At 41.4% G+C, this 24,646-nt stretch overlaps 3 protein-coding genes across 4 annotated transcripts; all 3 read right to left on the bottom strand.

The window, feature by feature from the left end:
- Nucleotides 1-153: 153 nt before the first annotated feature.
- On the bottom strand, nt 154-12,540 carry pcsk7 (proprotein convertase subtilisin/kexin type 7). 2 transcript variants are annotated; one of them, XM_078793048.1, is made up of 17 exons: nt 12,520-12,540; nt 11,089-11,360; nt 10,473-10,694; nt 10,174-10,308; nt 9,692-9,857; nt 9,499-9,589; nt 9,347-9,401; nt 6,336-6,474; nt 6,152-6,252; nt 5,002-5,169; nt 4,730-4,834; nt 4,195-4,297; nt 2,836-2,992; nt 2,646-2,740; nt 2,456-2,561; nt 1,233-1,350; nt 154-1,125 (listed from the first exon to the last, which is right to left on the bottom strand). In XM_078793048.1, exons 2-17 carry the CDS (start codon nt 11,320-11,322, stop codon nt 847-849), a joined length of 2,274 nt encoding a protein of 757 aa, XP_078649174.1. In that variant the 5' UTR covers nt 11,323-11,360; nt 12,520-12,540; the 3' UTR covers nt 154-846. The 2 variants fall into 2 exon arrangements, with proteins under 2 accessions (XP_078649174.1, XP_057936910.2); XM_058080927.2 differs by lacking the exon at nt 12,520-12,540 and adding an exon at nt 12,109-12,211.
- Nucleotides 12,541-12,786: 246 nt separating this feature from the next.
- On the bottom strand, nt 12,787-20,423 carry bace1 (beta-secretase 1). The gene is made up of 9 exons (XM_078793047.1): nt 19,706-20,423; nt 17,770-17,858; nt 16,561-16,777; nt 16,332-16,469; nt 16,136-16,270; nt 15,948-16,049; nt 15,604-15,753; nt 14,644-14,815; nt 12,787-14,448 (listed from the first exon to the last, which is right to left on the bottom strand). Exons 1-9 carry the CDS (start codon nt 20,006-20,008, stop codon nt 14,210-14,212), a joined length of 1,545 nt encoding a protein of 514 aa, XP_078649173.1. The 5' UTR covers nt 20,009-20,423; the 3' UTR covers nt 12,787-14,209.
- A 1,856-nt stretch (nt 20,424-22,279) lies between these two features.
- LOC131135086 (T-box transcription factor TBX1-A) lies at nt 22,280-23,669 on the bottom strand. The gene is made up of 7 exons (XM_078793053.1): nt 23,642-23,669; nt 23,400-23,574; nt 23,218-23,319; nt 22,957-23,128; nt 22,714-22,869; nt 22,578-22,645; nt 22,280-22,445 (listed from the first exon to the last, which is right to left on the bottom strand). Exons 1-7 carry the CDS (start codon nt 23,667-23,669, stop codon nt 22,280-22,282), a joined length of 867 nt encoding a protein of 288 aa, XP_078649179.1.
- Nucleotides 23,670-24,646: the final 977 nt, after the last annotated feature.

Genomic DNA, 24,646 nt, shown 5'->3' with positions numbered 1-24,646 from the left:
TAAATCATGGGGATGACTCTCTTTATTTTCCAACATATTTTAAATCATATCTTACTACCTGAATCTAATGAGAACAAAAATGTGGTTCATTACCTCATTTAGCAACATAAAAGGGGCAGAATATTAGTGTGAATACGTTCCAAACGCCAGATATTCCATCAAGTCCTTTATTATCATTTGTTCATGTGACTTGCACAGCAAAACACAACTTCCAACTCTTCTCTTTAACTGTACTACAGTCCAATGAGAATGTTTTGTATAAAAGCAATAAACACGATTTTAGAGCCAGCATAAATTATATAAAATGTATAAGGCATATATTTGTGACACTTGAATAAAAATATACAGTACTATTCCACATTTCAATGTCAAAATGAATGTCAAGTTTTTTTTTTTTCCAGTAGTTGCTTCGCCACGGGTAAAAATCCCGCAGCTTTATGTCAAATGCAGTTTGCCATGTCAAAAATATATTTTTCCTAAAATATAGCAGTACCACAGTTGAATTCTGAATTGAGGACACTTTAGCGGAAGACCTTGCTCACAGTCATTTCCACAACACTCTCACACTCACACACACACAGCACGCTTCTGTAAAGTGCATATATTATGTTTATCTTGGTTTGACCACCCCAGATGACACGTAGCTCTTCCTTCCGGAAGCATCAACTTTGTTAAAAATCCTACACGCTTTCTGTCAAGTGCACAGGAACACCCGCGTCTTATTCTTTCAATCAAGTTCTTCTGTAATTTGTTCCTTCACCCGTCATTACCACACTGGAGTAAAGTGGGTGCGAGGAATGCCTGAGAAATCCAAGGAGCACTTCAGACCCACCTTCAGGCTCATCGCTATGTTGCCGGCATCCCTCCATTGGTGAGTGGCGCCTTGGCCCCGGAGTCCAGCAGCGCATGCAGCTCCACCCGAACGTTCGTCTCCTCGTCGTCTCCAAACTCGTCCTCTTTCAACGCCTCCTCCACTCCTCTCCCTCGACGCAACCTCCTGACTTTGTGGCCTCGGTGCCTCCAGGACTGACACAGGAGGCCTCTGAGGTCCAGGTGGGCCATGGTGGCCTCCAGTATGTAGTAGAGAGACCAGAACAAAGCAAAGCAGCCGAGCAACAGCAGAAACTGCAGGAAAGGATCGATGAAAGGAAAATAAACAATTTTAACATTTCCTTGTGACTAGTGACTAGTTGTGGCCTAAACGTTTTTTTTTTTTTTTTGAGGCACCATACCTTGAGGCTGTTGGAGGTGAATGGGCTGATAATCTCTGCCGGAATATCAAGGCCTGGGGGACAAGGCAGGGAGAAGTTGCTGTCCAGGTATTTGCCACTCATGGCCTCCTCCACCAGCCTGTCATTGATTGGACGTACAGTAGTAAAGCTTAGTAAAACTTCATCAATGCTAATTCATGCTAATTCACGCCTAAAGTCTTCAACAGCACCAAAATGTAATGGCTGACACATAAACCCCTGTTTTGTGGAAGATTATGTGGATGGTACATGAGAATACATATATGAATACATTAGAACAGAGGTCTCAAACACGCGGTCCGCGGGCCAAATGTGGCCCGCAGGACACTAGTTTGAGGCCCCCGCCTTGATATGAAAGTTGAATGTTTATTGCGGCCCGCGCAAGTTTGATATGGATGCTGTATGGTATCATGTACCCAGAAAAAAGTATTACATTTGATTAATGTTCATGTTAAAGGTTAAATAACTCATTAAAAATCCCTCATTTTCGATGCTCTAATCAATAGATAGAATAGAATAAACAGGCTACTTCAGGCATCAATGACTGTTTGTTCATCCATACATACCACACATTGACCAAACATTCTACTTCTTTTAAATTCACTAGGCAAGCTGGAGCCTATCCCAGCCAACTTTACGTTATTGTCGTAAAATTGCAACACCTTTTTTCTTAGTTATTAACTTTATTCTTACAGATTTTTCCATGCTGCTGTTATTATTTTCACAATGGACACTCCTGGTACGGTATAGACCAGGGGTCTCAAACATGCGGCCCGCAGGCCAAATGTGGCCCGCAGGACACTAGTTTGAGGCCCCCGCCTTGATATGAAATGTTTAATGTTAGTGCGGCCCGCGCAAGTTTGATATGGATGCTGTATGGTATCATGTAAGGTTATGTAAAGGTTAAATAACTGTTAATAGTAATCCTCCCTATCCATGTGGAAGTGGTAAGTTTTTGGCTATTTAAGTTGAAAGGAAATAACTTGAAGGCTACCGTTTAGGTCGCTAGCTCTCTAGTTTGCGAGTTAGCATGGCTCTTCAACATTGACTCTCACAGCCACACTGGCTGGTTGGCATCCGTTACAATGGTTTTAATTTAACTTACACCAGTAACTTTGTTCCAATTCATTGAGTTGTGTTTTTTTGCACAAACTTCCATCAATCTTGCCAATTTGAACTGATAAGAAATCCATTCAAGGTCCTACCTCTGCCTGTCTTTGACCTCCTTGAAGGTCATAGAAGACCCATACAGAGTCAACTTCCACTGCCGTAACTCCCCCACACTGGCACACTGCCGTGATGATGGCTCCTCTACATTGACAGATGAATTAGTAGACCAATTAACATTACAAAGACCAACATAAATAGACTTTATGTGTTGTCATTTTATCTTACTATGGTCGGATATCTTGAGGTGGTACTGGCCTTGCGCCTCCTCCCCCCAGCAACGCACAGTAGAGAAGGTCCAGTCCTGGTAGCCTGCAGAGTCTCTGTGTGCGAAAGAAGAAGAAGAGGCAAACCACAAGTATGACTTGGATGCATCAAAAAAAAAAATATGTGAGCGTAGAGAAAGATGAGGATTAACCTGTCAACAGCCCGGCGAGCCCCGATGACTGATGGAATACCGCTAGGACAGAACAACACGATCTCCAGGTTGCCGCGGCAAGGGTGGGTTATCGTCACCGTGACAGCTACATGCTCCAGCGTCTGCATCCCAGACTGTTCCAGATCAGCAGCAGTGACTGAGCGGGGAGAGACACAGACAAGAGTTACGGTATTCCATAGTACAGGAAAAACAAAACCCACAAAAACATCGTGATTTTTTATACACGACCAGGAAAATGTTTTACAACAACACAGTTTCTCTGTAGGAAAAACATACATTTTTATGGCGATTATCCTCTTTAGGGTCGCGGGGGTATGCTGGAGCCTGTGTATTTCATTCATTCATTCATTTTTTACCGCTTATCCTCACAAGGGGGGGTGCTGGAGCCTATCCCAGCTGTCTTCGGGTGAGAGGTGGGGTACACCCTGGACTGGTGGCCAGCCAATCACAGGGCACATTTAGACAAACAACCATTCACACTCACTTTCATACCTATGGACAATTTGGAGTCATTTTTTTTAAATGACTCCTCACCTCTTCCTCCATAGGTCGTCCCAACCAAGATTCCCAATGAGACAATCCCTTTGTATTGTCTGAACTACGACTAATGAGCCAATGTGCTATTTGCCCATGTAAGGCTGCAAACATCTTAGGGCCTGGGAGGGACGTGGATGGATACAGTGAGGAGTGTAAACAGAGGTGAAGATGATGAGTTAATGGGAAGATCTAGAAAATTTAAGGATGATGGAACACAGTAAATGTAAACAAATGCAGGAGTGGATGACTTGAGGACAAATGAAAGGTCTAACTTGGATGAAATGATTGAATTTGACAAATTATAGAGTAAAGGCAAAAGCCTAAAGTATCCAAGATATTCAATATTGAATATCTGAACACGCATCCGGGCAGTGGGCCTGAACACTAAGAGGCGGGCAAAATGGGAAGGCAGCTGAGGGGAGAGAGGAAGTGAGATGAAGAAAAGGAAATATTTCTGCTCTGATGACGTCACCACAAGCACCAAACTGTGTGTGAAAAAGCAGACACAATCAAATTTGTGCCATGTCAAAAGTGCACAATGCAAAAAAACGAGCAACCTGTATTGCAAATAGAGAGAGTACATCTACAGTCCGTGGCAATGCAGAGGAGACATGTCGCCAAGTATTTCAGTGTGGACGCAGCCAAACACAAACAGAAGAACATTACCTAATATGGAGGCCCAGACTGACTGAGGAAAAGGGAGGAGGGAGAGGAGGGTGGTGGCTGCATAGTCGCTACATTGTAGTAGTTAACTGTTGAATGCAGAGCTGAGAGAAAGGAGCTGCCACACAGAAACGTTACCTGTCCACGTGTGAACCAGATCCATGGGATAGATCGGAATGGACACTTTCTCCTCTTTTACTGAGCTCTGATAGGACACCAGAAATGGCACAGACTCCCATATCTGTAAGGCACGACAGAGTAAACATCTCATCGGGGCAGAACAAAAATATATGTATACATTAACTCAATTGAACGGATATCTTAATTACTGTTCAGTGTTTCCTGTGCCATTATTTCAGGGCGCACCCGAGCCTAAGGTCAAGTGCATTTTATTACATTGTATTTTTTACTATGCCATATCACAACAACCTATATAGTCTTATCACATTATCTTATTGATACAACAGCATGCCCTTTCTATATCTAAATGCCCTTTCTATATCTAAATCTTTTGGAGCTCTGTGATTGATTTTACAGTCGTCAAATGTAACTGTCGTGGAGCAATCGTGTGCGCTCGTTTGTGTATTGGTTCACCGGCCCTCAGCCGCCCCGTGGCTGTGAACCTGCTCTCTGATTTGTCTGTATGCGACTTGTGTATGTAACTTGTGTATACCTTGGCAGCATTAACGAGTTTCCATGCATTGAGAAGACCAAAACCATGCTGATGGCTGTGATGGAAACCTGCTCCGTTCACCCTCCAGTCTGAACTGTTGTCACACTGTTATGACAATGTTCAATTCAGATAAAAGCAGAAAGAGTATTTTAATGTATAATGTCCATATACATCAGCTAAGTCATATCAAATGTGTTTTAATGCATTTTAATTCAAACTATTATGTAAATGCACAACACATACTACCTACTACATGCTCATTTAAGGTTTACCTTGGTGGCAGTGAAGCTAATGATGTGCTGGATGTCCCGCCAGCTAAGACACGGTCGGACCTGCAGCATGAGAGCCACCATTCCGGCCGCCAGGGGGGCAGCAGCTGACGTGCCAGTGTGGCCCTCTGTACAGCCGGTCCCCTGTTGCATAGACCAGTCTGATGTCACCTATAGGAGACAGATGGCTTGAGAGGATGCTATACCACCGTTGAGGTCCTTGTATGGTATAAACAGTGTTGAGGTTGTAGCCGTCCTGCTCGGAGACCAAACAGAAGAAATGCAGGAGTACGTACGTATGCGCGCCACAGACCATCCAGGTCATTAGCAGCTACTTCAAAAGCTCAAAGCGCTTTTGTAGCAAATAGAGGGAGGACTTTTCAACACTTTCAATTAACACACAGAAAGCAGAAGGGATTTTTCTGGACAGCTGTTCAAGCACCACTCAAGGGTTCAGGAAGCTAATCACTGTTGCATGTATGTTTACACTTTAGCATTATCGCTTTCTGAGTCTGCTGTACATTTAGTTAGACCGATAACGTCCAGCCGAGCAGCTGAGAGTGAGGGTGTAGATGCAGTCATGTCTTTCTGCAATGACATAATTTAACCATCGATATTTCTACTTGTGGGTTTGCAAACACTTGGCCTACAAGCACACTCTGGTCAACTTGTGCATCAGCGTTCTCCAGAGAGAGGCGATTCCGCCAAAGCTCTTTTCCCCGAGGCAATGATATTCCTGGTGCGAGCCGTTTCCATAGTGACAAGTGACAAACAGCTCCAAATAAAAGTATGTAGCTACTAAAGGCCAATTACCCCGTCAACAACTTTCATGGTAACAGATAAAAAATAGTTTCTTATAATAAATAGTAAAACTACTACTGATTGATGATGCAATTTGTATGTACAGTCACTGGACTATTATCTAGAATGTTGTATAGTCTAATTAGAAACATAATTTCTTACCTAAAACACACAACATCCTCAACTTGTTTTAGCTATTGGTGTTTCGGACAGTTGTTCATTTAAAGAGGAATATAATCATGTGTCAAATCTACTAGTCTACTCGTTCGTTTTCACAACACAACAGTTGCCATTTGATGAGAACTGGCCCACAAAATGATCAAACAAAATGAAAGCACTTCATGTGACCTACAATGCTCCTCATCTTGTTCCCACCGCTGCTGAAAGTGACAGCCAGCATGGATGCACACTCTTCTGCGTAAAAGGGCATCCTGCCATTCTCGTCAACAGCCCCTGCATCGTGCACAGTGGATAAACAATTAGTCATGGATGCGTCTAAGCTAATGCAAAGTTGCACACTTGAGACCCAATCATACCGATAGTGATGGTATAGATGGAGTTGGCGTATCCGTCATAGTTGCAGTTGTCGTTGTATTGACCTCCGTTTCCACTGGCGACCACAAAGATGCTGCCAAAGCCACGTCTTCCGGCAATGACGCCATGCTGGAGCGCAGCCTGTGGAGTTCAAGTTCAAGTTCAAGTTAGTATTTTACTTCACTTTTTTTCTGAATGAAAACATCTTGTCACGTTTTAATCTTGTGAGATCTTGTGATACCCATACTTTTTATACTAAATATCAAAGTAGCACTTGCAGACTTTCTTTTTTTTTAGTATGTGGACCTCACTAGAAAAAGTTTGGATACCAGTGTATGCAATCTGCTGGGATGTACTGCCCTCTACTGGTCCACACTGCGGCAAATTTATCAGACATCCTCCTCTTTTACCTTTCAGATACAGTCACACCTCTAAGACCAATCATTTTTCCATCTAATTGTCAGTAACTGTACAGAAACTGTATAAATAAGAATACTGTATGGCATTCTTTACAGTTATTAAAGTATAAACAAAAGCACACTATTCAAACACTACATTAGTCAAGACAAAAGGTGTGGTGCCCGGGGACACGTACAAATCTGATACTTGATACTTCATATAGATTAAATGGGAGTGATAATCAGTCTAGATCAGGGGTCTCAAACTCAATTTACTTGGGGGCCACTGGAGCTAGGGTCTGGGCGAGACTGGGCCGCATCAGATTTTCCAAAAAAAAAAAAACCCAAAAAAAAACGCATTTATTAAAAACAGAAACATGAAAAAACTTTGTTTTGGTTCCAATTTTCTACAAGAAAAGCCCTGATAAAACATTCCACTGTTCTCAAATATCTTACTTTTTATTTGCACCAAAGAAGATGAAAAATATAAATATAATAATAATAATAATAATAAAACAGCAAATAATAAAAACTTAAGAAAGCACATATAGTTGGTGGGTAGACAAATTATTTTTTTTCTGATTAAAATGAACAAAGCATTATTAGAGCCCTGTAGACATGACAAAACACGACTATAGTCACATTTATACTCTTTTTATTTACAACATATTGCGCAATTGCAGGGTCTTGAGAGACATGCTCGCAAACTAGAGAGCTAGCGACCTAAACGGTAGCCTTCAAGTTATTTCCTTTCAACTTAAATAGCCAAAAACTTACCACTTCCACACGGATAGGGAGGATAACTATTAACAGTTATTTAACCTTTAACATGAACATTAATCAAACATAATAATTTTTTCTGGGTACATGATACCATACAGCATCCATATCAAACATTAAACTTTCATATCAAGGCGGGGGCCTCAAACTAGTGTCCTGCGGGCCACATTTAACCCGCGGGCCACGTGTTTGAGACCCCTGGTCTAGATACAGTGAAGAAAATAAGTATTTGAACACCCTGCTATTTTGCTATTTCTCCCACTTAGAAATCATGGAGGGGTCTGAAATTTTCATCGTAGGTGCATGTCCACTGTGAGAGAGATAAACTAAAAAGAAAAATCCAGAAATCACAATGCATGATTTTTTAACAATTTATTTGTGTGATACAGCTGCAAATAAGTATTTGAACACCTGTGTATCATCTAGAATTCTGACCCTGAAAGACCTGTTAGTCTGCCCATTAGAAGTCCACCTGCACTCCATGTATCATCCTGAATCAGATGCACCTGTTTGAGGTCGTTAGCTGCATAAAGACACCTGTCCACCCCATACAATCAGTAAGACTTTAACTTGTAACATGGCGAAGACCAAAGAGCTGTCCAAAGACACCAGAGACAAAATTGTACACCTCCACAAGGCTGGAAAGGGCTACGGAGCAATTACCAAGCAGCTTGGTGAAAAAAGGTCCACTGTTGGAGCTATCATTAGAAAATGGAAGAAGCTAAACATGACGGTCAATCTCAATCGGAGTGGAGCCCCATGCAAGATATCACCTCGTGGGGTCTCAATGATTCTAAGAAAGGTGAGGAATCAGCCCAGAACTACACGACAGGACTTGGTCAATGACCTGAAAAGAGCTGGGACCACCGTTTCCAAGGTTACTGTAGGTAATACACTAAGACGTCATGATGTGAAATCATGCATGGCACGAAAGGTTCCCCTGCTTAAACCAGCACATGTCAAGGCCCGTCTTAAGTTTGCATATGACCATTTGGATGATACAGAGGAGTCATGGGAGAAAGTTTTATGGTCAGATGAGACCAAAATAGAACTTTTTGGTCATAATTCCAATAAGCGTGTTTGGAGGAAGAAGAATGAAGAGTACAATCCGAAGAACACCATCCCTACTGTGAAGCATGGGGGTGGTAGCATCATGCTTTGGGGGTGTTTTTCTGCACATGGGACAGGACGAGTGCACTGCATTAAAGAGAGGATGACTGGGGCCGTGTATTGTGAGATTTTGGGGAACAACCTCCTTCCCTCTGTCAGAGCATTGAAGATGGGTCGTGGCTGGGTCTTCCAACACGACAACGACCCGAAGCACACAGCCAGGAAAACCAAGGAGTGGCTCCGTAAGAAGCATATCAAGGTTCTAGCATGGCCCAGCCAGTCTCCAGACCTGAACCCAATCGAAAATCTTTGGAGGGAGCTCAAACTCCGTGTTTCTCAGCGACAGCCCAGAAACCTGACTGATCTAGAGAAGATCTGTGTGGAGGAGTGGGCCAAGATCCCTCCTGCAGTGTGTGCAAACCTGGTGAAAAACTACAGGAAACGTTTGACCTCTGTAATAGCAAACAAAGGCTACTGTACCAAATATTAACATTCATTTTCTCAGGTGTTCAAATACTTATTAGCAGCTGTATCACACAAATAAATTGTTAAAAAATCATGCATTGTGATTTCTGGATTTTTCTTTTTAGTTTATCTTTCTCACAGTGGACATGCACCTACGATGAAAATTTCAGACCCCTCCATGATTTCTAAGTGGGAGAAATAGCAAAATAGCAGGGTGTTCAAATACTTATTTTCTTCACTGTACTACAAGTGTCTCTCACCTTTCCCAAGTGATGAGGTCCATCCACAGTGTGTCCATCATCATCAGGGCCCCAACTAAAAGACCACAATGCACATCAGCCTTTCACAATATTCTAGACATGGATTTACTACCAAAAATACAAAAGAGAGTCACACAGGCAGAGTGCGTTACCTGCAGCTGTAGATGTCGTTGACTTGGTAGTGTTTGTTGAAGGCTATGGCTTCCAGGCTATCTGTCAGTGGGCCATCCAGGACCCTGATACCTGGGGATATAAAAGATGGATGTTTCAGCCCAAATGACTTATATCTCACTCAACCTACATCATTGGGAGCAAGAAATAACCACAAAAGAAATAAAATCTTACCTGCCACTTTACTGCCATACGCCACGCCCACAGCGCAAAAGCTGTTGTTTGGGACAGCAGCGATCTCACCCGCACATCGAGTCCCGTGGTGATTGTCGCTGTGCACATCTGGGTGGGGCATGGGGTCCGGATCATTAGAGTTCAGGTCATAGCTGCCCTCTGGACTCTTAACACAAAATCAATAAATTAATTTGTGTGTAAAAAAAAAAAAAAAAAAGATCTTCAATATTTAGGTGACACAACATTTCATTTAAATTGCTCAGTGTACTGTCATGCACAAACACATAAAGGAAAAAATTATAATGCTTTTTGCTGTACGCAGGAAAACTACATCAAAGATTTTAATTTCAATAGACTGAAATCAACTAAGACAATATTGGAAATAATAAATGCACCTTCCTTGATGCTTGATGTACATCTTGAAGGTAATTATTTGTTGGCATTGATACATTATTCTTGCTCACTAAATGTCGATGACTCACATAATTGGGTTTTATGTCTTGATGGGTGTGTTGTACGCCGTCATCAACCACCACCACTGTCACACCTTGGCCGGTGATGTTACGCTCCCACACTCCTGTTACGTTGATGTCCATAGCCTTATTGACGTCATTATGCTTCAACACAAGGAAAAAGAAAGTCAACATGGATAATGTCATTTGGAGGATGTGTCTGTTTTTTTATGACTTTTTATACATTTTAACTTAATTTTAATATGTACATCAACTTGCAACACGATATACAGAACATTGTACTGTACAACCCTTTCCTGCAACCTTACCAGGTGCCACTGTTTGGGGTATCTTGGGTCATTGAAGGCCATGGATCTTTTGGAGCGGCTGAGAACCCTCTCCTGAGAGTACCAAAGGACATCGGGGTGGGTTGCGAGAACATCTGATGCATGCGTTCTCTGAACGTGAGGAGGCTGAGAAGAACACAGCAAATAGTGGCCTTCTAACTGTCCAATCTGGCCGTGGTTGTGCAGGCCAGCCTGTTCTGCCACCTGGAACGGCAGAGCACAACTTATTTTTGTCTGCGGCTTAAAACAATGACACAACATTGATGGCAGAGGAAGTGGTAAAGAATAAAATAGGAAGTGACTATTTCATTTTGATACATGTGCAAAGACTGTATGTGACAGTATTACTGCAGTTTCATGAAATAAATCAATAGTATTACAGACAACAGTTAGCTAACATTGCCTTTGTGTAGGGGTGTGCAAACCTTTTCATTATTAGCATCAGGAGTTGTCTGAACCTTTACTCACCAAGCTGTTCTATTTATGCTCTGAACTAAATTTGTTAATTTATTAGCAGCAATTCAGTCAGGTGACTGTCTACCTGAAGATAAGGGAACAATAAACACCAAGCCACTAAGCGTTTAATAAAGCACAGTACCTGGTTTGCAATCATATCCAGTTTCAAATATCTCTGTTCGCCACTTTCATCTTCATGATGTGGTTCAGCGTGGAGCAGGACAGCCCAAGACTGACCTGGGCCACAGGAAGGTGATGAAGGTGATTGGGGTAAGGGGGATGACGGGGCGACGGAAGGCAAATGGGTCAGAAGCAAAACAGCAAAAAAGGAGAGAAAAAGAAGGAAAAGGAATGTGGAAAAATGGGGAGGCGCCATCGCAAAATAAGGTGAACCTTCCTCATCTGAACACCAACCTGGATGTGAGACAACAAGAAAGAATATAAAAGGTCCTGGTAACTGAAGGTCTTCTGCATTCAGATCTTGCCCCACTATAGTCTGTGGGAGTCACTGTGGAGGATAAAATTAAAAACTTTAGTACTAAATATGTACTGATAAATGGTCGTTTGTATGACCTTATCGGTTAAGAAAACCCCCCAAAACAAGCGGTACAAAACAGATGATATTATATTCAGATTATATTGCTTATATAGTACATGAAAATTTGACCTTTGGGGTATAGAATGCAGTAACTCAGATCTTTCATCATATTATTTGATTGTGACGAAGCAAGCCACAGCACACTTTTAAATTAAAAATATCAGGCATCGCAAACAAACACGTATACAACCATATACCGGATATGGTTATACGTGCATAATACAGTATGTAACGTACTGTTGACACTGTAAAATGGTCTTGCGGTTAATTAATGAAACGAATGTCGCTCTGTGTTTAGCCGACAGGTGTATTTTTGTTTCGCTCGTAAGACACGTTAGGTATACACATACCTGACACTGAAAAGCTTTAAAAAGCTTTAAAAACACTTAAAAACACTTCTAAACACTAGCCTTTCAACTGTAACTGCGAAGTTGATCAGTATAGCCTAGCAAAACAGTAGTGCTGCTAATGTAGTACGTTCGCCAAAACGTTATTTTTTTGCCTTTGGTCAGAATAAAAGAGTCTATTTATAATAAGTAATGTAACCGCTTTTTCGTCACCCACCTTGAAAATTCAGTTAATTTTCTCCCGTGATTCTGTCGAAATGTTTGTTGTCACTTCCGCAATAAACGGGTCGCGACCTGTGCGTATGACGTCACCCGGCACGTGACCGTGTACGTCAATATGCTTAAGTTTTAAAAATGTAGTTTTCTTTTCGTAGCTGGTTCTATTTGGTTAAAGTTGCGCCGTGTTGTAAAATGTTATAAATTTTAATATATTTAATATATATATTAATATTTTTTTTTAAATGTGCCGTCCCCACTTCAATACACACAACAATTCCGCATGCCCACTGTTGTTTTTCAGTGCTCTTGCTAGCTCTTGCGTCGCAGCGGTCTTCAATCTAATGTATGTAAACATTGAAAAACACATACAATAAAGGACAGGCGGCATCGCACAGTGAGAGAAACTAACACCGAGTGATGTTTGTTTTGAACGCATATTGTTGTAAGAAGCTAAATTTTTTACTTTTATGACCCCACCAGTTTGCCGGAACTACTTTCTTTCTAACACCAAAATCTGACCAGTCCTGATCTTCTATTATGTGAATAAAATTTCAGAATTTCGAGCAACTACAACATCATCACGCAAAAATAAATGCAAATTACGATGGAATGACTACAGTTTGAATCTTAAAAAATACAATTAAAGACATGCACTTACACAAAGAGATAGGACACATTCAGGGGGTAACATGTATTTGAATGATGACGTCACAACACGTTCATTTAAATGATTAAAATATATCATGACCACTTTTAATACTTTGTATATTCATTTCAAACGTTTGCATATGTTTCGAGCTTATCACATACTGTACCTGCACATACACTTCTTGTCATGATTATGTTTTAGTGGAAGAAAATATATTAAATAAATAATACATTGTATAGTACAGTCAGAACATGTACTTTATTTGAACAACAGTACCACATGTGTCTGGCAGACAAAGACACGGTTCAGTTTCTCTATTTACAGCTAGTGGAGTTACGCTGTGGTTTTAATGTGTAGAACATTTTGTGCTGGTTTCCTTTTCCAAGCATAGTGTTCTGTATATAGTCCTCTTAAGAGATATCCAGCATTGAGTTAGTCTGTTTCCGCGTCATTGAAAGAAGCCCTGTAGGTAATAGATTGGTAACATTTAATGTGATGGTAACATGTGCAACAATGCAATAATAATAATAATAATCATGTGTTTGTGTGTACTTTGTCACAAACTGATAATCTGTCAAATAAATTTGATGTACAATAGATATATTTAAGCTTACAGTACAAGGAGTGACATCTGATACGTATAGTGTTCAGTAGTTTTCAGTTTCACATCGAGCAAAAACAAATACATTTGATAGAATTTGACCTTTTATGCTTACATAGTTTGCATTAAGAATTCTTTGGTGGAGTTTGCAAAGTAATATCTTTTAATAGATCATCATCCCTTTTGTAATAACAATAACAGTAGCTCTAAAAACAACACCAGGACCACACATTAACATTAATCATGCCATCATGAATAATGTCAATTATGGCTTCCTAGACTGTAAACACCCAGGTCAAATCACTTTGACACATTTTTAATCATTTCCTTTTCATGGAGCACTGAAGCATTTTATCTGGAGTAATAAATACTTCTTGTTTTTAATAAATTCTTTATAATAATAGTTATATAATGTAATTGTTTAGTTATATATAAAGTTTCTTCTCTTTTTTCAAGATAACCTGTGTATCTTAACACTGATCTGCATAAGTACATAACCTTACTCATATTATTTAGTTTTCTCCTCAATCTTATTTGAAGCACTCATAGTTCAGGTTTTAGTTTTGTCCTAATTGGAGCATCTTCTTTTTTTTTTTTTTTTTTTTACATTTGCCACACCAATAGCCTCCAGTTTTGAGCAATGGCACAGTCGCCATGAACACCAGCTACGCTATGGGGGCTGAAAATGACACCAGAAATGGAATCCTGGTAACAAAAGTGAGCGTCAGATGGAGTCGGTGTAATCTCAGAGCACCTTAGAGAGTATTCACTATATTCCTGCACACTTTGCAACGTCATACAATTCCATTCCGCCACGATTCTAACGAGTCAGTTATCCAGTTCACCGGTTCACTTTAGAAGTGATATGTCGTCAGAAAAGTCCCCTTGTGGGTGAAGGCAGCGAGCAAAGCGCCACTGGCACACCATGAGACACAGTGGCAGCATGAAGAGAGCACAGATACCCGCCATGATGTAGGCAATAGTCATGAGTGTGGACTCGTCTGTCTGGGGGATGTTGTAGCCACAGTCCTCCAGGTCGATGCCGTGGAACGGGCCTTCCACTGAGGCTGTGCGGAACTCATCATGAACTGAAAATGGCAGAATGACATTGATTAGGATGAAATAATCTAATGGCATAAATGCAATGGCAGCAATGCTAATGGCAGCAAATGTCATAAATCCATGAGTAATTGCTCCGCCCATAAAGATGTCTATTTTTAAACACGTGGCTCGCTTCTGCCCCTCCGTACCCTCCTGCTAGGACTTCATCCAGTTTTACTCACCATGACAGGTACTGACAGCAAAGCCAATTCGTCTCTTCTCTCGGTCAAATACCACATAAAATCCTTCCATGATGACCGCGCCCATCACCGTCCCAGTGCTTGATGGGGACACAGCAAACTTGTAACAGTCCTCCTGAGCCGAAGCTACGTCCTCCACTGGCCGTAGGTACTGCTGTATACCAGAAAGGAAAATATGTCAAGGGTGGCGTAGCCATACTCTTATGTGTATTCCATGGTTATATTCCATGGTGTAACATCACACCAATGCAAAATGATCATGGAAGTGAGTCAAGGAAAAGGAAAGTGAAGAGTGAAGTGAAAGTAAACCTAAGTCACAAATGGTTGACCAGGTTTTACCAGTCATTACTCGCTAAATGTACTTTCTACTCGCTAAATGTACTGCAAAAAAGGTCAGTAAGGATAATTCATACTATGGTACCCATTATGTCATTGGATGGTCATATCACCTCGTACTTCGGTACAGGACAAAAATAAAATAAAATAAAATAAAATAAAATAAAATAAAATAAAATAAAATAAAATAAAATAAAATAAAATAAAATAAAATAAAATAAAATAAAATAAAATAAAATAAAATAAAATAAAATTAAATTAAATTATTAATATTGACACTTACTATGGTACCCATTATGGCATTGGATGCTCATATCACCTCCTACTTGGTACGAGGTACATTGTTTAAAAAAAAAAAAAGAAAAAAAAAACTTTAAACTGTATTATGGAAAACAGGAAGTGAACAAATGTAACAGTTACTGATTGTAAAAGTACCAGATGGAGGGGTAGGATTTAATAAGCTTTGCTTCTTCCTACTCCTTTTGGACATGTGGAACTGGGAACTGATTATGGGATGCACTCAATTGTAATCTGATGCATGTTCAAATGAAATAAAACCATTACCATTACCATTACCATTACCATTACCATTACCGTTACCATTACCTGGGGAAGGATGGAGATTCTGAAGGACTGGTTTCGGTTTTCACTCATCAGATAAAGGGAGATGACTGGGAAGATGTGCCAGGGCGTGGTGCCAGCCTGCCAACATACCAACTGCTCGCCAAGCCAGAACCCGGAGGGGAATTGTTCCGTCTGAAACAAAGAAGGACGACTGAGCTTGACATGCTTTTTGTGGTACATGTGAGAGATGAACACTACGGTGAGACACAATAGCACTTGAAATTTCATATATATACGTATATATTATTTAAAAAGGTAATGCTGAACTCAAGAATTGCCCGCTAATTTTATCTATTTACTTGATGTACACATGAAATGTGACTGACTGAGGAAGCTGCTTCAATGGCCTTCACTGCAGCCTGGAAGACTTTTCTTGGCAGTCGAAGATTGGTGGTACCGCTGTCCACAATGCTCTTATCATAGTTGTACTGTAAAGAACAAATACATGACAAATATTTACCAAATACTATTCTCTCCATTTTATGCTGCCATTCATGCTTCAAGCCTTGCTTACCTCCTTACAGTCCATGTTCAGATCCTGTCCATTGACTTCAATACGCACAATAATCACCTCATAGTACCACTCCCTACGGATGGGCGTATACCACAGCTCTCCCACATAGAGGGATGGATCCACACCTCCGATGATCTGCGTGGCATCGTCAAAGTTTGTGCTCCGTTGGCTTGGATGAAACGGTGTCACGTCTTACCATGCTGCCTCCGACAGCGGCACTGCCCAGCGAGTAGTTTTGGGTGAAGCCGGCTCCACACAGCTGGAGAGAGAAAAGGTTTGGGACGGGCGTCTGGCGAACCAGGGAGTCAAAGAAGGGCTCCAATCTTTCGTCAGGCTGGAGACGAAAAAAAAAAAACATGGAACAGAAATAACTAGAACAATTCACAATAAAGTTGTAGTACTACAGTGTGATTTTATGACGATACCCGCGCTATGTCAGCATAGGCCAGTCCCAGGATTCCCTCCCAGTTGGATCCGTTGATGAAGAAGCGATCAGACTGGGTGATTGCAGCAATGTTGGCACGAAGTGTGGCGTTAAGACCATGCGGGACAGAGACCAAATCGGTGCCCAACTCGCCTTCCCATCGGCCCTGTGTGTACGGAACATACACGCTCCTTCCAAGGTCACGGTAAGACGCTGACCTGGGAATGGACACAAGATGGATGCACGGGTTCAGCAAGAGCATGGATTGTATCAGCGGATCAGTAGACTATTTCGCTTTCATGGCTGTTTGCAGTAAATTGCTTACTCAATTTTTTTAGTGGTTAGTGCGCAGACCTCACAGCTAGGAGACCAGGGTTCAATTCCACCCTCGGGCATCTCTGTGTGGAGTTTGCATGTTCTCCCCGGGTTTTCTCCGGGTACTCCGGTTTCCTCCCACATTCCAAAAACATGCTAGGTTAATTAGCGACTCCAAATTGTCCATAGGTATGAATGTGAGTGTGAATGGTTGTTTGTCTATATGTGCCCTGGGATTGGCTGGCCACCAGTCCAGGGTGTACCCCGCCTCTCGGCCGAAGACAGCTGGGATAGGCTCCAGCACCCCCCGCGACCCTCGTGAGGAAAAAGCGGTAGAAAATGAATGAATGAATTTTTTTTGGTTTCTTTTTGCATTTTGAATCCCTACTTAGAACCTCCTTAAGATCCAACAGCGTAAAATTGAAATTATTGCAGTTTTTCAACTGGAGTATTCATTCAATTGCTAGCACTTATCCTCACGAGGGTCGCAGGGGGTGCTGGAGCCTATCCCAGCTGTTTTCGGGCGAGAGGCGGGGTACACCCTGGACTGGTGGCCAGCCAATCCCAGGGCACATATAGACAAACAACCATTCACACTCACATTCATACCTATGGACAATTTGGAGTCGCTAATTAACCTAGCATGTTTTTGGAATGTGGGAGGAAACCGGAGTACCCGGAGAAAACCCACGCATGCACGGGGAGAACATGCAAACTCCACACAGAGATTGCCGAGGGTGGAATCAAACTCGGGTCTCCTAGCTGTGAGGTCTGCGCGTTAACCACTCATCCACCGTGCAGTCTATATATAATATACTATGTATTATTATATTATTATATTTGATATATTCTAAATGTGTACATAACTGCAACTGCTGATGTTGTCGGTACTCACAGGGAGCGATGGTAGTATCGGCGCAGGAATGGGTGAGCGGCCGCCCCAACTGCAAAGTTACTGCTTCCTGTATCCACCAGGATGTTCAACTAGTGTGCGCAGAGAAACAGAGCGAATACATGATCATCACGAATACGCTCACATGCCAAGTACGTCACCACGATAGAGTGAGACCCACAAATCGCTGTTTCAAAAATGCTGCCACGCAGATAACATAACAAGAGCATCGGAGAGAGTGCTATCTTGTCGCGTCCTCAGCTGAGTTTCCTGTTGCCTTAAATGTCCTTCCCCTGTCCGTCACTAATCGAACCCTCCACCACTCAGGTTACCCGTTTAACTTTCAGTCTCTTGATCCTAGTCTACATGTACATCTCCATGTGAGTATCACATTTTGCATAGTTAGACAAAACAGTCGCTGAAGATGAAGATGACCCCTGTCAATGTTGGTGTACAGATCGGGTATGCATTTGTAATATACTGTAGTATTTTCCTTCACACTCATGATTGAGGCATGAATTGTTGTTTTAATAGACACACACACCTCGCTCAACTAAAAAAAAAATATATGCCATTAATGTAGGAAAAAGGATATATGTATAAATGGGCGTCATCAAGAAGGGAGGAGCCATTCCGCCCCACGCAGCTACTAATTATTGACCGGTATTCGATAATTTCCACATTATTAAAAAAAGAAAACATTATCATTAAGATTGTCAATCAAAGATCATCGTGTCATGTCACATTTGAGCCACTAGAGGGTATTCAAGCGCACGTCCTAGTACTGGTGTCAAGAAGAACTACACACAAAGCAACGCAATAGGGCAGGGGTCTCAAACACGCGGCCCGTGGGCCAAATGTCGCCCACAGGACACTAGTTTGAGGCCCCTGCCTTGATATGAAAGTTTAATGTTAGAAAATCAATCAATCAGTAATAAATAAATATATATAATAATAATAATAAAAGGGCAAATAATAAAAACTTAAGAAAGCACATATAGTTGGTGGGTAGACAAATTATTTTTTTCAGATTAAAATTAATAAGCATTATTATAGCCCTGTAGACATGACAAAACACGACTATAGTCACATTTATACTCTTTTTATTTACAACATATTGTGTAACTGCAGGGTCTTGAGACACATGCTAACTCGCAAACTAGAGAGCTAGCCACCTAAACGGTAGCCTTCAAGTTATTTCCTTTCAACTTAAATAGCCAAAAACTTACCACTTCCACACGGATAGGGAGGATAACTATTAACAGTTATTTAACCTTTAACATAAATCAAACGTAATAATATTTCTGGGTACATGATACCATACAGCATCCATATCAAACTTGCGCGGGCCGCACTAAACATTAAACTTTCATATCAAGGCGGGGGCCTCAAACTAGTGTCCTGCGGGCCACCTTTGGCCCGCAGGCCGCATGTTTGAGACCTTTAACTACAGTGTAGATAAAGCGAAAAACAGCAATATCCTGGGAAATTGAACCTTCTATGACAGAATGGGAGGTCAACTGATAGAATTCCTAAATCTAATATCCATAAGCTTATGGAGGAGCATTATGAGAATTTCACATCATGGCGAATGACAACTTCCAACTGAAAATGATAAAATAATCATTTTTAAAAACTAACTAGTTCTCGAGCAAGTCTCTGGGACCAAAATGTAGTTTTTATCGAATTTATGGGAGCTCATACACAGCCACAAAACCATATAAGAAAATGTAATGTATGTAATCTACACTCATTATATGCACCTGTTTGAGGCTAATGGAAGCCAATACTGCAACATAATAACAGCTTTTGGCCCTAAAACGTGACCCCTGAGTTTGTATATAAATATACACTTGAACAACACGTCGACACTACTATGATATCGACAAAATCGATATTTAGATCCCTGTACCCAGTATTAGCAAATACTGATTGTTACCTTTTGCGGAGGAGATCCCACCGCCATCTCCACATAATATCCCTGGCCTGATTTCCCACGCAGGTTATCGAGCATGTCCACGAAGCTGACGCCACTTGCTGTCACTCCTCTCCGCCTGCGACCACCCAACCTCCCGGCCGGAGGCGGCGGTTGCTCGGAGCGAGCTCCTTGGCTAAGAGGGACGCGGATGGCGACAGGAAGGCCCGGGGCGTCCGGGACGGACTGACCGTAACCGAAGTGACACAGGATCGACCACGCCACAAAAAGCGGCAAGGAGCGAGGCTGGAATCTCGACGACTTCATGTTGTGATGTTCGCGATGACGTTTAACTTGATTTCCTGTCAGAAGCGACGCGGGAGAATGGAGGTGGTGGCGATGATGAAATGGAAGACGAAACCCATGACACGGCACGCTGTGCTCTGCTTCGGTTTATCCGTTACAATGACGACCGAGACGAGCAAGAAACGCTGGTCATCATCCCTAACCAGAACTGGGTGTCACGGAGAGTTCCGGGGAAGCAATAAACGAACAAGGCCTTCGGCTTTTCGCCTCATTTTCACGTCAAACGACCGAAAGCACAAAAACAAAGGCAGGCTTTCCGCTCCTCATCCCTTCCGATCATGCTTTTCGCCGTCTTTCACCTCCCGATCTTCCTTCTCCGGCCCTGCTGCATCCTCCAAAGCCCGGACAGACACAGCATCACCGCCGGAAAACGGGATAGAGACACTTCCTGTCGGAATTTTCAAAGTAAAAGTGTACTAACCGGGATAAAAACTCAACGCAAACACATAAGTCATATCTTTCTCATATCACTACTTTTCAGTGTTTTGTATTACTATTCGGGCAATTACTTCATAATCGGTTACTCAATTGAAATGTATGCTACACGCAGGGTACTTCAAATTAAAGGTGGGCGATCATTTCCAATATCTATAATACCTCAATTGCAGGGCGAAACGGAGGCGGACGTTAACCGAGGTACCACTGTGCTACTGCAAATGCTTATTTTTTTTTGCATTTGTGTTTCCTCGTTGGCTCACAGTAGCTGGCACAAATTAAACTTAAATCTTTTCAAGTTAAAAATAATTAAAATAACATGATTGAAGTGTGGTTTTTATTATACACGGCAAAAATGATTTCCATACAGTTGCGTACATTTTCTGCAAGACTGATATGACATAAAAAGGTGATATTTGTTAGTATATGATGGTCTTAGTTATTATTTTAATGTTACTTTTTTAATATGCAACAACAGGATGTAAGCAAAGGTCCAATCACAGGTTGTTATTGTCATGAGATGACCCTGCACAATCCCAGTAAGAAGGAAATGTGCTGAGGAGAGAAGCCGGGACTAAAATACTATTTCCGTTGTTTCTTCCCATGTCGACGACCACCGCGTCTGTGTAGTTGTAAAACTGTTCCCTCTGCTCCACCAGATGCAAGACCTCCTGACCTGGAAATTCAGGAAATCCTTTTTTTTTTGTTATTTATAAAACAAATGCTAAAGCAAAAAGCTGCAAATCCGGAACATTCACCCAAACTCCCAAAACAACTGATGCTGTAAAAAAATGCTGTAAGTTGACAGAACCAAACCGAGGTTAGCCGGGCTGGCGGAGCCCACAGGCCTGAGGGAAATGCATCTTTAAAGACGTGAGTGGGATGCTGAGAAGAAAGTTGGCTGAATGAAAAGGTCGTGAAAATTGGTACTAGCAAAAAATGGTCTCAAACACGCGGCCCGCGGACCAAATGTGGCCCGCAGGACACTAGTTTGAGGCCCCCGCCTTGATATGAAAGTTTAATGTTAGTGCGGCCCGCGCAAGTTTGATATGGATGCTGTATGGTATCATGTACCCAGAAAAAATTATTACGTTTGATTCATGTTCATGTTAAAGGTTAAATAACTGTTAATAGTTATCCTCCCTATCCGTGTGGAAGTGGTAAGTTTTTGGCTATTTAAGTTGAAAGGAAATAACTTGAAGGCTACCGTTTAGGTCGCTAGCTCTCTAGTTTGCGAGTTAGCATGTGTCTCAAGACCCTGCAGTTGCGCAATATGTTGTAAATAAAAAGAGTATAAATGTGACTATAGTCGTGTTTTGTCATGTCTACAGGGCTCTAATAATGCTTTGTTCATTTTAATCGGAAAAAAAATCATTTGTCTACCCACCAACTATATATGTGGTTTCTTAAGTTTTTATTATTATTATATTTATTTATTACTGATTGATTTTCTTTATTTTTGATTTGTTTATTTTTCATCTTATTTTGTGCAGAAAAATTAAAATTAAGATATTTGAGAACAGTGGAATGTTTTATCAGAGCTTTTATTGTAGAAAATCGTAACCAAAGCACTGAAAAAGTTTGTATATTTTTCTGTTTTTAATAAATGTGTTGTTCTTGTTTTTTTGAAAACCTGATGCGGCCCAGCCTTGCCCAGACCCTAGCTCCAAATTGGGTTTGAGACCCCTGTTGTAGCCCCTCCTTCCCTTCTTAAATATACATATATGTTAATATACACAATCATAGACATATATACTATATATATGTACTATACATACATATATAGATATATCACCATTAGAGATTGCATTGATTCTCCAGCGCACACACCACCAGGTAAAAAAAGACATGGCACTCACCGTTTGAGTCTTTTGATCCCCTGTCCGTTCTCCGTTTTGTGAAATTGTCCTCAGATTTGTCCTCAGGTGGACACCACTCTCCACAAGGCCTGGAACTGCCCCCCCTAAGCGTCCATACAAACCATTCACCCCACAGAGAAATATACCAGGCGTACATACATACATGTACCACGTGTATCACAATGTACTCAATACACTACGCTAATTCTGGACTACTACTGTACTTTAGTACAAACCAATCCTGTGTGTCTGTTGTTCGGAAGCCTTTAGCAAACGGATTGCTGGCAATCTTCAGCTGTGTGATCTGAGAGAAAGATAGGTTAGATTGATTAAAAAAATAATAATAATCCAGTGGAATATTAAATGTCCTACCCGGTGGTTTTGATAGGCGGTGACTGCCATGAATTTTGTCTCAGGGAAAAAGAAGGAGCAAAAGTTTCTATTTGCATTTAAATGACTGTCGGGCGCTGGATCCGCATACACAACATGAAAGCGTGGCTGGTAGCGATGCATGGAATTTAATATCATCTGGTAGAGAAAAGCAAAAAATGTCATATACTGTAATTTCTGTATATGTTTTTTTTTAACAATATACACACACAAGCAAGCACTGACATGTCCGTTGTCATCCAGCAGGTTGTTGGTGAGCTTGAGAGTGTCGAAGGACACCGTCTGCTTCATCCACTGGGCTCCACGAGCTGGTGAGTCTGGGTGGAAGTGCATCCGGCTCGGAGCGGCGACATCCGCTCGTCCTGCCACCAACCACGAGGAACTGTGGAAAGCATATCTGAAACACATATAAAATAAACTCATATTGTTGTAATTGATGGGAAGTTTTATATTCTCCAATCACTGTGAATAATAATTATGGCGTACCTGTATCTTTTGTCATCTACAGGGATAAAATCCATAACCAGAACATATTCCGCAGAAGGATCCATCCCTGAGATTTTCACCTGGAATGTCGGAAACATCCTCCTTTTGTGATTGAGAACAGAATGAACTTCCTTTCAAACAATCCCATGAAACAAGCATGAAGGAGAAACATTGCAATGTACCGTCCGGCTTTGGTGACTATCATCTCCGTGCCCAGCTGATCAAATTGCTGCCAAAGTGCGTGCATCTCCAGCTGAACTCTGACCTCGCTGACTTGGGGGACCTTAATGTTTGACAGCGACACCCCGTGTGTGCGACCCGGCGGGGATAATTTGCAGCTAGGAGGCAGTCGTGTACCTAAGAGAAAATGTATTAGGGTGGCATGAATACAGTTGTTTTTTTTTTATTATTGCTAAATACTTACTATTCCGCGTCTGAGAGGACATTTCCATGAAGGGTCTAAAAGTTGCTCCTCTTCTTATATTACAGACTTTGCAAAGCAGTGTAGCATTTTCATCTAAAATGGTAATCACACTCCAAGATGCAAACCCAGACAATGCGAGAGTGAAGTGCAAGCGGGTTTTATACATCTTGCACCCCTCACTGGGGACCACGGGTACCGTCCTCATCCATTACAATAAACATAACGCCACTGACATGCACCGGTCGCAGCTGCGCACACGCATGTGGCCCCGAGACCGACATCTTGTTAACTTCTCTTTCATTTAGCCCCCAGCCTAAATGTTGCCTTGCGACTTCCTCATTATTAACTTTTAAATGAGCCCGTAGTTACTCAGTGTGGACGGATGAAAAGAATTGCTTCTGGGAATTGTTTCAATGTTAGGTATCAACGCTGTTGTAATTGTAGTTTTAGTGTTTATTTATTTTATTTATCATGTGCAAAAATACCGTATTTCTGGACTATAAGTCACTCCGGAGTATAAATCGCACAAGGCCAAAAATGCACACTTAGGTAAAAAAAAACATACATAAGTCGCTCCGGAGTATAAGTCACACAAGGCCAAAATGCATAATTAGGTAGAAAAAAACATACATAAGTCGCACTGGAGTATAAGTCACACAAGGCCACAATGAATAAGTAGGGAGAAAAAAACATACATAAGTCGCTCCGGAGTATAAGTCGCACAAGGCCAAAAATGCATACTTAGGTAGAAAAAAAACATACATAAGTCGCTCCGGAGTATAAGTCGCACAAGGTCAAAAATGCATAATTAGGTAGAAAAAAACATACATAAGTAGCACTGGAGTATAAGTCACACAAGGCCACAATGAATAAGTAGGGAGAAAAAAACATACATAAGTCGCTCCGGAGTATAAGTCGCACAAGGCCAAAAATGCATACTTAGGTAGAAAAAAAACATACATAAGTCGCACTGGAGTATAAGTTGCACAAGGTCAAGAATGCATA

Source organism: Doryrhamphus excisus, linkage group LG8 (genome assembly GCF_037039965.1).
Source record: "Doryrhamphus excisus strain RoL-2023G ecotype Guam linkage group LG8, RoL_Dexc_Guam_v1.1, whole genome shotgun sequence".
Taxonomy (NCBI): domain Eukaryota; kingdom Metazoa; phylum Chordata; class Actinopteri; order Syngnathiformes; family Syngnathidae; genus Doryrhamphus; species Doryrhamphus excisus.
Note: the sequence above shows the minus strand (reverse complement) of the source record. Positions and strands in the feature narration are given on the sequence as shown.

What these genes read in the sequence shown, in the direction of transcription:
- pcsk7 (XM_078793048.1), bottom strand. Translation starts at nt 11,322, where the DNA reads ATGGCGCCTCCCCATTTTTCCACATTCCTTTTCCTTCTTTTTCTCTCC. An exon ending in CATCTATACCATCACTATCG is followed by an intron (nt 6,253 to 6,335) that starts GTATGATTGGGT and finishes TGCACGATGCAG; the next exon opens with GGGCTGTTGACGAGAATGGC. An exon ending in GAGGTCAAAGACAGGCAGAG is followed by an intron (nt 1,351 to 2,455) that starts GTAGGACCTTGA and finishes AATCAATGACAG; the next exon opens with GCTGGTGGAGGAGGCCATGA.
- bace1 (XM_078793047.1), bottom strand. Translation starts at nt 20,008, where the DNA reads ATGAAGTCGTCGAGATTCCAGCCTCGCTCCTTGCCGCTTTTTGTGGCG. An exon ending in TGGGATCTCCTCCGCAAAAG is followed by an intron (nt 17,859 to 19,705) that starts GTAACAATCAGT and finishes TGCGCACACTAG; the next exon opens with TTGAACATCCTGGTGGATAC. An exon ending in GAATCTCCATCCTTCCCCAG is followed by an intron (nt 14,816 to 15,603) that starts GTAATGGTAACG and finishes TCTGGTATACAG; the next exon opens with CAGTACCTACGGCCAGTGGA.
- LOC131135086 (XM_078793053.1), bottom strand. Translation starts at nt 23,669, where the DNA reads ATGGAAATGTCCTCTCAGACGCGGAATA. An exon ending in CCGCCTATCAAAACCACCGG is followed by an intron (nt 22,646 to 22,713) that starts GTAGGACATTTA and finishes TCTTTCTCTCAG; the next exon opens with ATCACACAGCTGAAGATTGC. An exon ending in ACAACAGACACACAGGATTG is followed by an intron (nt 22,446 to 22,577) that starts GTTTGTACTAAA and finishes ATGGACGCTTAG; the next exon opens with GGGGGGCAGTTCCAGGCCTT.